The sequence below is a fragment of the Danio rerio genome, chromosome 16, assembly GCF_049306965.1.
Source record: "Danio rerio strain Tuebingen ecotype United States chromosome 16, GRCz12tu, whole genome shotgun sequence".
NCBI classification, from domain to species: domain Eukaryota; kingdom Metazoa; phylum Chordata; class Actinopteri; order Cypriniformes; family Danionidae; genus Danio; species Danio rerio.
Genome location: NC_133191.1, coordinates 33,691,179 through 33,705,530, shown reverse-complemented (window position 1 = coordinate 33,705,530; position 14,352 = coordinate 33,691,179). Strand labels below are relative to the sequence as shown.

The 14,352-nt window shown below is 36.4% G+C and overlaps 1 protein-coding gene across 2 annotated transcripts in view; it reads right to left on the bottom strand.

Annotated features, from left to right (window-relative positions):
* The window catches only part of pear1 (platelet endothelial aggregation receptor 1), an 80,857-nt gene that overhangs the window by 33,216 nt on the left and 33,289 nt on the right, over positions 1-14,352 (bottom strand). The window contains exons 1-5 of one of the 2 annotated variants that reach the window (XM_073926124.1): positions 8,529-12,542; positions 6,911-8,448; positions 1,998-2,099; positions 1,387-1,487; positions 1,184-1,276 (exon numbers count right to left, since the gene is read on the bottom strand). In XM_073926124.1, the coding sequence (XP_073782225.1) occupies positions 1,184-1,276; positions 1,387-1,487; positions 1,998-2,099; positions 6,911-7,017 (403 nt within the window). In that variant the 5' untranslated portion in view covers positions 7,018-8,448; positions 8,529-12,542. Of the gene's footprint in view, positions 1-1,183; positions 1,277-1,386; positions 1,488-1,997; positions 2,100-6,910; positions 8,449-8,528; positions 12,543-14,352 lie in introns of those variants that run through there. The other variant, XM_695441.9, reaches the window with a different exon arrangement.

Here is a 14,352-nt window from a genome sequence, read left to right as displayed (position 1 = left end):
AATATTTTTATTTTAAAATGCTATGTCAGCAACTAAGAAAAAGAACTAAAGTACTAAAATTACTAGTTAAAATAAGAATCTGAATTACTACACTGTAAAAAATTATATGATCCATTAGTCATGACAGCATATGTTTTTAGGTTGTTGTAACTTATTAAACTAAGTTAATCATGTTCTAACTAAATTTAAGACACACAAGTTGTTTTAAGACAGTTTAACATAATATGAGTTAATTGTGCTCATAAGGTTAATTTGATTAAGCTTAAAAGTTTAAGGCAACCAGGATTTTTTTTACAGTGTAGTTAAATATAAATGCAAAAACAAAGTGGCAAAACCAAAACTAAATTATTAAAACTAAAATGAAAACTCCAAACTAAAAATAAAACGATACAGCAATAGCGTCAGTTGCAGAAGAATGATTTTACAGCACCAGCCTAAACTTTCTAACACCTTTTTGGCACTCATGTACATTTAAAATAAATACAGGCCACGGCTGAACATGGAGGATGATCTCTGAGTGGGGGTCTTCAAAATTAAAGAAAAGACTTGAGATGTAACTTTCACATTGCGCCCACCAGTCTCATTAGGTGAGGTTAATATTAAATAATATACACCACCAGTCAAAAGGTTGGGGCTCAGTTGGATTTTAAAATGTTTTAATATAAGCTAATCCTGCTTACCAAGGCTGCATTTATTTAATAAAAAATACAGTACAAAGATCTGCTGGAAACTGCTGTGCAGACTCTTATATTTTTCTGCTCGGTTTAAGCATGCATCCACACAGAGTTAAAGAGAGAGCAGATGCAGAGAGAAAAAAAGATAGAGAGAGAGAGAGAGAGAGAGAGAGAGAGAGAGAGAAGGGGAAAAGAAAACAAGAGCAAAAAGAAAAGGGAGAAAATGGGGCCCAATAAAAATACGCACAGCAACACAAACAGATGACAACACGCTCAAAAACCAAGCCAGAACATTCACTGGTGCAAAGACTCTCACCACCTTGGACTAATTTTTTTAGCATAGCTTGTTGCAAAGCAATTTAGCATAACCAAGGTATCTAAAAGGCATTGAAGTAGCAGCATACTGCCTGATACAGCAGCTTTTGCACTGATAGTCCCTTAAGATGTTGCACTTTCTGCTTATTTTTGCATGTAGGAATGAAAAGGGAAAAGTCTGACGCATAACTCACAGCTGGAACAGTCGTCTCCACGCCAGCCCATCTCACACTGGCAGCGATCAGGTGCTACACAGCGGCCATGGACACACTCCTTAGTGCAACGTGCTACACACACACAGACAGAGAGGGCATTAAAGGAAAAATAACCAGTTGAAAGATGAAAAATTCAAAAACACACCATTAAGGTTGAAGTTAAGCATCAATTTATTACTCACGGACGCATTTATTCCTGCTCTCGTAAAAGCCAGGACAGCACTGATACCTCCTACGATAGTCCATTTTCACCACCTGCCTATAAAGCGTTTTATAAGTGATCCTGGAGAGAGAATAATAATAACCTCCATTATAAACATGGAAAAATGCACCATCCAAACGCAAGACCACACAATAGTCATTACTTTATTATTAGAGATCAGCTGCAGTTGCGATACTTCTGATTCAGTAGTTGCCGCGAATCAACTTTTGGCACCTTTTTATGCAGAAAAGTATAATTTTTATAAATGCATTAAACAGCCAGTGCCCTTCCCATTCGCTTTAGTTGAGATTAATCTTAAAAAGGCCTTTGGGAACCGGGGAAAGTGAGTTTCCATGCCAGTGTTATAATAAAGGGAGCGTGTGTGTACGCCAGCATCACAATTACTTGGATTTGAAGCAATTTTAAGCTTCCACTGCCAAACCAAACAATCCCTCCAGTGACCTAAGCTGGAGACTGAAAACCTCCGCACTAAGAAAGGATGAAAGCGTTCATGCTGCGTTTAGTCTAAGTCAGCTTGGTGTAGCTGTGAGTGAATGCTTGAGTGCATGAGTGTTTGTCTGTGGATGTCACCTGTGCCGGGTGCATTTGTTAGCGCTCCAGGGTTCAGAGCAGGGCTCTTCAGACATTTGGTCGAAAGGCTGAGCGTATGATTCCTTCACTGAAGTGGTGAAACTGGAAGGGAACAAGGATTTAGTCATGCTATCTTTATATCAGTCACTTGTTATTTGTATCATTCATATCATTCAACATGATGTATGGTACTACACAGTAATTGCTGAATCTGTCCCCATATACTTTGTTGCTCGAGGGAATCATAAAGCAGTTTAGTTTTTAAGGCTAGATTCAAGAAGAGAACTGGCATTTTTGAAGCCATGGGTTCCCTCAGGAATTTATAATGAGTTTTTGGAATGACAGTTAAGGATTTATTAGTTAATTACGGCCTGTGGTTAGGATTGCTTGGGAAGAGTTTTCTTTGTTGGTCCTAAACCCTAAATGAGTCTTACGTAAAAAAAAAAAAAAAAAACTCTTTGATATTGTGACTTATTCTTAATTTTACATTTGATTCAGTTTTATGCTATTAAAATAATTGATATTTTTAAAGTTCCCAATTATCCATTCTCTAAACAATTTGTCCTATTTAGCATTGCATTCGTTTAAAAAAGAAGTAAGGGATAATGTACATATATGCAATTGTTCTCGCAAAATAAAGCACAACAGGATAATGTGGATAATTAGCGGCTCAATGCAAAGTGGAGGGCTGTTGTATAAGACTGAAGTGAATTACGCTATGAATTTTTTTTCATTACATGGCTACTTGGTACAGAACTAAACAATTTAGACACAAAACATAGATCTGAGCTGCAGTAAAATATTAATTATTTAATAAATTGATGAATCAAGCGTAAAGCTGACAGAAGTTGCAAGATAACTGCCATGAAAAAAGCATATACTGTACATATGGATATGAACAAATTCACAAATAGGCATGTTGATTCAAAGTACCCGAAAGAGTTTATGTAATTATTTTCAGAGGTTGTTATCTGGGAATAACATACCATAGAATGCCATGACTGACCAGTCAGAATCACGTATTCAAAAGAGAAGTGAAATAAAATAAAATAATTATTATATGCTATTTTTTTCATGTGAAATAAATACGTCAAATATGAATTTCAAATTTTTACATTTTTGTTATAAAAATTGAGCAAAAACATTTTTAGCTTCTTATTTACTATGATGCATATTCGTATGCTTGGCGTAAATCTGAAAACTAGTAGCCATCAGTTTAAAACCAGAGTCAAAACACTAAATGGAGAACGGATGAAAGAATGTTATTAGAAATCAAAGCAAGACAACTATGATACTGGTCTACTACTATGAGACTACTTTTTGTCTGGCCATGTTAAAAAGAAAGAACAAATTTTCCCAAGCATATTTTTTTATTGTAACTAATATATTTGGAGTAAGTATTTGAAATGAAAGAAACTAAGGCTTTTAATGCAATTTAATTTAGAGGAATAGAACATTTGTATATATTTGTACATTTTACTGTAGACATGTTCAGCTCTTAAAGAGACAGTTCAGTAATTTACCTTTAGGAAAACAAATATGTAAGTGGCATTTTTATGTAAGTGTTTTAACCAAAAACATCATTAATTGCAAGTCTGGCACTTCAAGAGTCAAAACAAATATACAGGAAACACAAAAGTAATACCTCTGGCTTCTGACAATACATTAATATAGTATTGTTTATATGTATTGTAATATTATATGTATGTATTTTGAAGCAAAATTATCAATTTGTGCAAGAAACTGAACATTATTATTTAATATAACTTATTTTTATAAATCCTTATTAAAGGTATAAAATACATTTTCAAGTATTACAGTGTACGTTGCAGGATTTAAAATTGGTTCTAAACTAAAAAAAGACTAAATGTATGATTTTTAGCCGCAGCCGCACTAAGGGGACAGACCAGACAATTACATCTTTAAATGGTGTACAAAAAGAAATAGCTCTTACAAATATCTAGGTATTTGGATTGACGAGAGATTAACCTTTGATATACACATTGATAAGTTATTGAAAAAGCTTAGGCCAAAAATAGGTTTCTTATCCCAGTCAAAAAATAGTTTTCCTTTTAAGGCCTATAAGAAATTAGTAGAGAGTACATTTTTGCCTATAAATGATTATGGTGATCATTTATATATGCATGCAGCCGCTACTCAGAAAACTAGATTCCGTTTATCATGCAGCAATACGCATTGTCACAGGTGCAGACTCAGACGCATCACTGTATTTTGTACAACTCTTAGATTGGTTATCGCTGTATCAAAGGAAAAAATTACATTTGTACTTATTTACTTTAAAGGCTCTCTTAGGTAAACTACCATCCTATCTTTCTAATTTGTTAACTTTTCACATAAATAACCAACACACTAGATCTGATTCCTGTATTCGTTTAACAGTCCCAAGGGTATTGTCAGAACTTGACAAACGTGCTTTTTCCTTTAATGCTTCTAGGGCTTGGAATGACCTGCAATATCAGCTTAATCTTGACACACTTCCGACTCTGAGTACTTTTAAACATCTTCTGTACAACATCTTAGACGACACTTGTAATTGTTTTTATGATCTGACCTTTTTAGTGATTTTGTATTTTTTGTGGTATTGTTTTTTTGTCATTTTTATGTGAAACGTTACAGTATGTCTTGCCTGTAATCTTGACCAGGGGTGTGTTTCCCAAAACCATCGTTAGCCAACTAAGGTTGCAAGTTCCGTTGTTAAAAACATAGTTCGTTGATTTGCCATTTCCCAAATCTATTGTTCCAATAAACATTCGCAAACTGCGTTGCAAACTTGTGCACTTGCAACTACACCTCTGGAGCTGTAATTAGAAACATAGTTCCTGGCTGTGGTCTATTCCCACTTATCCCCCTATGCCCTATTCATTTAGAACATTCTAACATTTAAACTTTGAATGATTAAAGATAAAAATCATTAAAGTCATCTCTCTTAGGTGTAATTTGCGTTCAAAGTATTTTTACAGTTCAGTTTTAGCAATCTTCATGTTTACAATTGTGCTCCTTTCGCAGTGCACTTTGAAAACATTGACGTCATTTTGAACACAGCTTCTTGACGAAAGCCATAGGTGACTTTTTTTTTAAAAGCAGAATTTATGTTACGTCTCCAAAGCTTGTGAAAACCAATATACATGTATATAGCATATGCTAATGCTTTTAATTTATAGTAGGTTATTTATTAAGTATCTGTACTGTATATGACATGGGCCTGCTGGTTAGATATTTCTGCTGTGGTTTACATGTGTCAAAATTGTAAAAGTTGACTTATCAAAAAAATAAAAATAAAAATCCTACTTAATAATCATCATCATCATCATCATCATCATCATCATCATCATCATCATTAATATTATTATTAAAGTAGGATTTTTGTCATTTCCTAATAAATATTAGATTTTAAATTAATTTTTTTGAATAAATAGCCTTATTATTTATTTTATTTCTAAGATTTATATATGATATTAGAGTTTGTGTTGGCTTTTGTAAGTGATTTTATGTTTTAGAGTAGAATATGTAATATTCTCAATAATATTTGTAAAGGAAACATATGTGTGCCATTTACATATATTTTTTTCAATGCGTGTTTGTGTAAAACAATATAATTTGCACAAAAAAATGATGGTGTTCTTCTCTACAGAAATAGTTACTCCACCCAGTTTAGAGCATCATTATGGGCATTTTACATTATAACTAACGTGGTTCAAGCAATGGATAAGCGACAGAGAAACTACGGGTTTTGGGAAACACTCGTCACAACATCGTTCTTTTCCCAACTGATGCATTGTACAGTGATAGTTCAGCCGTGAGTTACACCGTTGTTTGGAAAACGTACCCCAGATCTCACTGGAAGAAGAGACAGTTCTGTCTCAATGTGATCTCCTGGCTAAATAAAGGAAATAATAATAATAATGCAAGCCTCTGCAAATGATCCTGACTGCGTGGAGTCCAAGCTTCATGCTACTAAAACTCTTAAAAATCAGCTTTTAATGCACACAATTGTAATCACATATTATTAAATAGATAGCAGCCCAGGAAAAGACTACTGTAACATATTTTTCTTCCTAAACCTCAACATATTACCAGAAGCCACAGGTATTAATTTTCTTATGCCTGTTTGTTTTTATTTTTGTTTTGCTTTTTGTCTTGTGTCTTATGAATCACCACAACCTCAGTTAAAAATATGATTTAATCTTCTACTAAAGAAAACAGTCTACTACACTAAAAAATGCAGTGTTCCACACAATTCATTCATGTTGTTCCAATGGAAATCGATTATGTTAACATAACAAACTGAAGTTGATTGAACATAAAAACAGTAAATTATTCCAAAAAATCTCAAGAATTTTGTTGTTTCAACTAATTTTAAATAAGTAGTTTAAACAAACAGCAAAAAGTGTTTGAGTGTACATCTTGTATGGCCTATAACAGGGGTGTCAAACTCAATTCCTGGAGGGCCGAAGCCCTGCACAGTTTAGTTCCAACCCTGCTCCAACACACTTACCTGTAGATTTCAAACAAGCCTGAAGGACTCAATTAGTTTGATCAGGTGTGTTTAATTAGGGTTGGAACTAAACTGTGCAGAGCTGCGGCCCTTTTGGAACTGAGTTTGACACCTGTGGCCTATAAGGATGAGTAAAATAACAGCAGGAAAATAAACTTTCCCCCTGAAACAGACCTTGATTTATTATAGAATTGTGCATCTTGGGTAACTTAATATTTATACATTTTAGATTTCTGAAGAAACCAGAAGCACATACTGGCAAAGAGCGTTCTTTTTGCAGTGTTGTTTGACTTGCAGGCAATGATCTACAATAGCAATTTGTTTGCCATTGTGCAGTGGAGCAGATCCACTGTATTGGCCCTGTCATTCTGAACTCTACATCAGAGATGAGTCCTACCTTTCCCATAAACTGCACACATTTGGATCTCGGGGGTCCAAAGACAATGACAGTTCACACACACAGCCCAAGACAAACAGGACCACACAGATCTCCGCCGTCTTCATCCTGCCGTAAGGAGAAAAACAGTCAACTGCTTTATAAAATATTCAAACTCTGCCCTTCAGAAATGTTGATGTGACGTTGCAAGGCCAATGCATAGCTCTCCTTTCATTTCAAGACATATTGAAGCCATCTGGTTTTATTTATGAGGAGGCTTTAGGCACGCTGTAGGAAAGGGACAGACAAGTCTCCCATGGTGAGGCTTTCAGAGACTAACACCAGCTTTATGAGAGCATGCGCATATACACAGGACACACACACAGTCTTCAGAACAATCCCAGGATACATACATCTCTGTAAGGAGTCTTTTCCTCCAGTATAGGAAAACCCTGGAGTGTCAAATGGTGTTAAAAAGAGCCCGGATACCTTCTGGAATTACTATTGTGTATAGAAAGGTTAGTGAGAAGCATGTGGTAAAATCTTTAGGCTTATATACAAAACAAACATAGAGAAATAGCATTTTTTTCCATTTATGTAGTATAAATGGGATTGAATACGAATGAAATAATAAATTAAAATGTTGTAATTAACAGATAACATTTTAGTAATATTATTAATTTTTTTTCCTTCGGCTTTTATTTTCCTTTTCGGTCTCTATTTCAGAGGTTGCCACAGCGGAATAAACCGCCAACTATTCCAGCATATGTTCCATTCCAGCGGATGCCCTTCTAGACTCAACCCAGCACTGGGAAACACCCATACACACTCATTCACACGCAACCTCGTACACTACGACCAATTTAGTTTATTCAATTCACCTATAGCGCATGTCTATGTATTGTGGGGGAAACCTTAGCACCTGGAGGAAACCCATGCGAACACTGGGAGAACATGCAAACTTCACACAGAAATGCCAACTGGCCCATGCAGCCGAGACTCGAACCAGTGACCTTCTTGCTGTAAGTCGACAGTGCTAACCTTTGAGCAACCGTGCCGCCTCGGTAATAATAATTTTTAATCATTACAGATAGAGTTGTAACAGAAAGCAATTATATTCCAGAATGCCAATTAAATGTTACATTTGTTGTTGTTTTCACAGATGAACGTGTGTTAAAGTTAAAACTAATTTCAGATCATTCATGCTGTAAATATTATTTGGGCAGAAGCAAATATGCACCATTTTATGTGTGTCTCATTAAATGCAAATTAGGTGCTTCTCCCCTCCCCTTTCCAGAAAAATCCTTTATAGTTTTTTACCTCAGTTACTTCAACAACAACAACAACAACAAAAACAACAACATTTTTTGTTTTTTTTAAACCACACCTATTTCTTCACAGTTTCACAAAAACATGATATCATTTCACTGAAACCAAAACTTTTTGAAAACTCTAGCCAGGGTGAAGATTTTCTGAAACTCCAGATACAGTGTGATCATGCGGACACTACACTGGAGTTTTCACCTTATGATGTCAGTGTGAGTGCTGTTTTCTCCTTTCTGATTGGCCAACATGGCTGGTTTCACACCAAAGATGGAAGTCGCGAATGAGGCAAATTCTAAATTTGCCAATGATAAACTTCCAGTGAAAGCTTAATGTTTTATTTTAAATTTCATAAGGTTACTTTTACAGCATCAAAGTTATAATAGTTACAATACATTTAGTTAAATGGACTTAAGCATTCATTTAGTCGTAAAACAAGATGAAAGACTTGTTTTGTCTTGTTGTAACTGCTAGCTCAGTCAAGATCAGCAGGCGAGGGCAGAAACTCCATTAAATATACTGGGGTAAAATAATCTGTCATATTTTAAAGTCATAGCGGAGGAAATGTAATTTAATTCAGTGGTTCTTGTCAGGTCTGAGACCCAATTTAAATCATATATCAATCAAGCAGTGAAAATCACATATTTTAAAAGAAATCAGACCTTAAACTGGGCAGTTTTTTTATAGAAAGACAGTTCACTGGAAGCGCTGAGGCTGGCTGGCTGGCTGAAATTAAAAGTCTGTGTGCATGTACCCCATTTCCCATTTGGCGTGCCCTTAACATGAATGACAATGCATTTTGACGTTTTCATGTAGAGGATGATTTTGTTTTTCAAACAAAAGAACTGTTCATTAGATGGTCTTAAAGTCATGTCAGTTTAAATTCCTGACATACTGTTTTCTGAAAACATACGCAGAATGTCAATTGTCAGATGGCTGATTACATGAATATTAAACCAAAAACTCTATTGTGGATGTAAGCTGTCAAATACAAAGACACGTTCACAAAAACATTCACACACTGTTGGTTTTGTCTATAAATGTTAGCAGTTCGGGTGGTGCGGTAGCGCTGCGGGGAGTGCTGTCGCCTCAAAGCAAGAAAGTTGCTGGTTCGAGCCAGTTGGCATTTCTGTGTGAAGTTTGCATGTTCTCCCCATGTCTACGTGGGTTTCCTTTAGGTTTCCCCACAAGTAATTGGGTAAGCTAAATTGTCTATAATGTATGTGTGTGAATGGGAGTGTATGGGTGTTTCACAGTGATGGGTTGTGGCTGGAAGGCCATCTGCTACGTAAAACATGTGCTGGATAAGTTGGCGGTCCATTCTGCTGTGCCAACCCCTGATTAATAAAGGGACTAGGCCAAAAAGAAAATGAATGAATGAATGAATGAATAATAGCAGTTCCCATGTTAACAGTATATATACGTGAGAAACAGCATCTCTTGTACAAAATGAAAGCACAGTACAACATACCTCAACCAGGCCTTAACCAGCTTTCTTATGCCTTGGAAGAGAATTATTGGTGATATTGTGACATGTACAGTCCATTCCTTAAATAACACTCAGAAATTCAATTGAGGCATTTTAAGGACGGTCAGGGGGTGACGTAGTGGCGCAGTAGGTAGTGCTGTAACCTTGCAGCAAAAAGGTCACTGGTTTGAGCCTTGGTTTTTCTGTGTGGAGTTTGCATGTTCTCTCTGCGTTCGTGTGGGTTTTCTCCGGGTGCTCCAGTTTCCCCCACAGTCCAAAGACATGCGGTACTGGTGAATTGGGTAGGCTAAATTGTCCGTGGTGTATGTGTAGGAATGAGTGTGTATGAATGTTTGCCAGAGATTGCATAAGGAAGGGCATCTGCTGCGTAAAACATGTGCTGGATAAGTTGGTGGTTCATTCCGCTGTGGCAACCCCGGATTAATAAAGGGACTAAGCCGAAAAGAAAATAAATGAATGAATGAATGAATGAGGACGGTCAGAAACAGAGCTCAGTGACATAGAGAACAGCTTGACTTTTTTGCTTAGTTATTTTACAGATTGTTTTCATGCTCAAACAGCAACATTACGCGTTAAAGGAAGTTAAAAGTGTAAAAATCATAATACGATGACAGTAAAATATATAGCTGCCGTTTTATTTTAAGAGGGGGTTTCTCCCAAGGGTACCATCACATTTGGGGGCCCATAGCATAAAAAAATATTAAGCCCTTTGGTCTAGTAGACCCCATAAGTGGAGGAAACTCTTTAAAATTATATTAAATCATAACTCTTCACTCGATTTTCATTTGAGATCAAATAAATCAAAATTTGTATAATAACACGGAAAACTCGCAACTGCTACATCAGAATAGACACAAATGGAAGAAAGAGACCAGAACGTTGTGAGTCGATGTCAGGTTTTCATTAAAGAACTATAGGGTTTTATAGAACCCCTTACTGGGGTGTAGTCTATTATATCCCTTTTTTCTTTAAGGGTTTCATTAGTAAAAGTGTTTGAGACCACATTAGGATTCCTGGGAGCTGAGCAATAGGAGTGTGTTTAATGAGCAGTTCACCGCGACAGAGAGTCTGTGACAAACAAATGGTTTAAATCTGCTCTGAACCTGAGGCTGCGTTAGTTGCATTTATGTCTAAGCAAACAACAGTTTTATGCCGGAGCAGATGCATTTTTTGGAAATAGTGCTCTTGTCTCTTGCAGGGTATTTGGCTTTTAAGGATGCTGACTCTCCAAATGCTTCATCCAAACAAAACCCAACACTGATGTCACACTAAAATACCCAACCCAGGCTCATTGGAAATATGTGCTTAAGCTCACATTTTTGCAAAACTTAAATACATTGCTCCCAGTTTGTTTTGTTGCATGCTTCAGATGAAAAATTCACTAGAGGTTGCTGTGAACATTTTTAGAATCTGAAATACGTTACTTAGGGTTTTTTTGTTGTATGTTTTAGATAGATACACATTCTTTTTGCATGTCCAAGAGAAAGCAGGTACTGTCAGAACACATTGAGTCAGCGAAGCACTAACCTAAACTCTTACATAATACTTACTTAATAGTGTTTTGAAAAGCAAATGTAGAGCATCATGGCTATGTAATTTTACCATGATTTTACAATCATTTTATTTCTTTTGTGCTTCACTGCACTCATAGATTCAGTTAACTCATAGACTTGTTTTAAGGTAGTTATTTGGAGTTGTGGAAATTCTTGCATTAAAATAATCTTTAATATATCAATAATATGTCCTTGTAAATATTATCAGTGTAAAAAAGAACAAAAGTTGTTGGCGTCATAATGCCCCATTGCTTTCAAACATGTCTTTCCTGTGTTACAAAAAACAAATGTGATATGATATTTTTTTAGGATACAGAAATATCAAACTGATAGAGTAAACAAATAAACAAAGACAACGGAAAATATGCCTTTATACAATTTTCAATACAGGTTATGTGTAAGGTACCTTAACATTAAAAAAGTTTAATTTGTATAGAAGTTCCCCAAAACAGAAGTATAACCCATAATTTAACATTTGCCAGACATGTTCATAAATATGCAATTGCTAAGAACTGTAAATTATTCACTATTAACCCAATCCAAATGCATGTTTTAGTATTATGTAATATGTTCTGGCATTATTTACCAACCCAGGCTCATTTTGATTACGTGCCCCTATATACATTTCTGGAGTGTCAAATACGTCCCAGGAGCTATGCTTTTTGCAGTTTTTGTTTTCATGAATCCACGCTGTGTACGTTTTTTGAGATCTAAAATTTCTCTCGCAGGTGCCATTCACACCTGCTCTTTTCGCGAAAATCCACCAGAGGCCGCTGCCAAGTGACTGACTGACTGACTGACTGACTGACCGACCATATACCCATCCACCCCCTTCCCTAAACCCAACCAACAGTGTTTTGAAAAGCAATCCAGAAAAAGAACAGCCCTCAAAGCAGCCTGATTTTTTTCCATTTTACCACATTCTCACCCTGCTATTTACTTGTTGGTTTTATTTTTTGGCTTTTGTTTTTGTTCTACCTGCTTTTTGGAACTGTTCTTCTACGGATTCGAACCCTGTCATCATCACGGTTAACTCTGCTCTGTGTCTAAGGCTCTGACGTACACAGCGAGCCACTGGACAAACTAGTAACAGCAGGAAAGCCATCCACATGGAGATAAGCCATCAGCTTGTAAAGCACAAAAAGGAACGGTGTCATACCACCCAGTAGCATTTGTTTAAAGACTAAATGCAGCCATACACTCCTCTGGATACATAGTTTACAATCTTCAGAAATGTATATAGGGCTACGATTTCAAAATGAGCCTATGTCATCATTTACCCTCCATCCACTTTTTCCAAACCTCATTAAGTTTCCTTTTTTGGTTGAACACAAAAGTTACAAGAAAATCTTTAAGCACGCTGGAAACCAGCAGCCATCAAATTCTGTAGTATTTTTTTCCCAACTAATCAATGGCTACTGGTTTCAAACATTCTTCAAAATCTCTTCCTTTGTGTTCAACAGAAAAAAAGTTCATAAACCACATGAGGGTGAGTAAATGATCGAGAAGTAAGAACATTTTCATATTTTGATTTATTTTCCACTGAATCGTGAATTGTAAGTTACCATAGTAATGTTTTTGGACTATTCTCAGTTAAGTGATTCGTTATAAAGAACCGGCACATACGAGTCATTTATGCACAAATTGGCTATATTTTATGACTTGTACTGTTTGTTCACAGCTGTTTAAAGAAAATCAAGTTTTACCAAGGGGCGGCATGGTGTGGCTCAGTGGTTAGCACTGCCGCCTCACAGCAAGAAGGTCGCTGGCCCTAGTCTACTGTATGTGTGGGAATGCAAGAGTGTATGGGTGTTTCTCAGTACAAGGTTGGGGCTGGCAGGACATCCGCTGTGTAAAACATATGCTGAAATTGTGCAGTTCATTCCACTATGGTGACCCCTGATATATAAGGGACTAAACCGAAGGAAAATGAATGAATGAATGAATGAATGAATGAATGAATGAATGAATGAATGAATGAATGAATGAAGTTTTACCAACTCATCAACAAAGCCAACTAGATTTTAAATTCACTGTTGCAAAAAAGTAAATTGTAGCACTGAAGCATCTGAATCACAGCCTGGAGCCTTGATGACCTGGAAGACTAGAAAACCTTGAGTGATCCAAGAAAGATTGGTCGCTCTTGCTAAACTGTTGCAGGACTGCAAAGCTTTAAAAGGTGCTGTATTAAACCATAACTGATTTTAATGAGCTGAACAGATGCTGTGCCCGAACTCCACTGCTTTCATGTGGACGAATTATGGGGAGGACGCATTACATGGCACAAACAAGAACGGAGCGAGAGTGAGGGATTTCTTTCATCAACGTTTTTGTTTGCATCTGACACTGAGGATTGGTGCCACATTAAAAACCAGTACCATACGGCAGGATATTTTTAGAGGACACGCTCACTAATGGAGCTCACAAATGTAAAACGCTCCACATCTGAGCAGTAGCGTGAGTTAAAGCGCCCTGATGACCCAAACCAAAGATCTGCTGTCATTTTAAAAGGCCCAAAATGCTGCTTCTGGGTGAAGATAAGGATATAATGGGAAATAATTGAAAGCACATGTAGCGACTGTCTCTGGCTGGAACAGTTAAAGTGAGGTGCTTATGAAGTGAAAGCACTTGATGCAGTCTAAAATATACATACATTACTTAATAGTTTACCATAGTTTGTGATTCATGGGTGTTTTCCGACCTTTTTTTTTACACTTTTGAGTTGGATTATGGGAGCTTGATCTCTGACAAGATTGTTTATTGTTTAACAATTAACAAGTTTAACAAATTGACTGTTATTGACATTTTTAGAAGTTTGAAATAATATATTGTCTATATGCGATTCATACAGATACACTACGGACAATTCAGTTTATTTAATTCTTTGGACTGTGGAGGAAACACATGCACATAAACTTCACACAGAAACGCCAACTGACCCAGCCGGGGCTCGAACCCAGCGACCTTCTTGCTGTGAGGTGACAGTGCTAACCACTGAGCCACTGTGTCACCCCGTATTAGGTAGTAACGAACTGAATTATACTTGAATTTTGTGAGATGTGTATCAATCTGCTTCTGCTTGACTACTTTCTTGACTA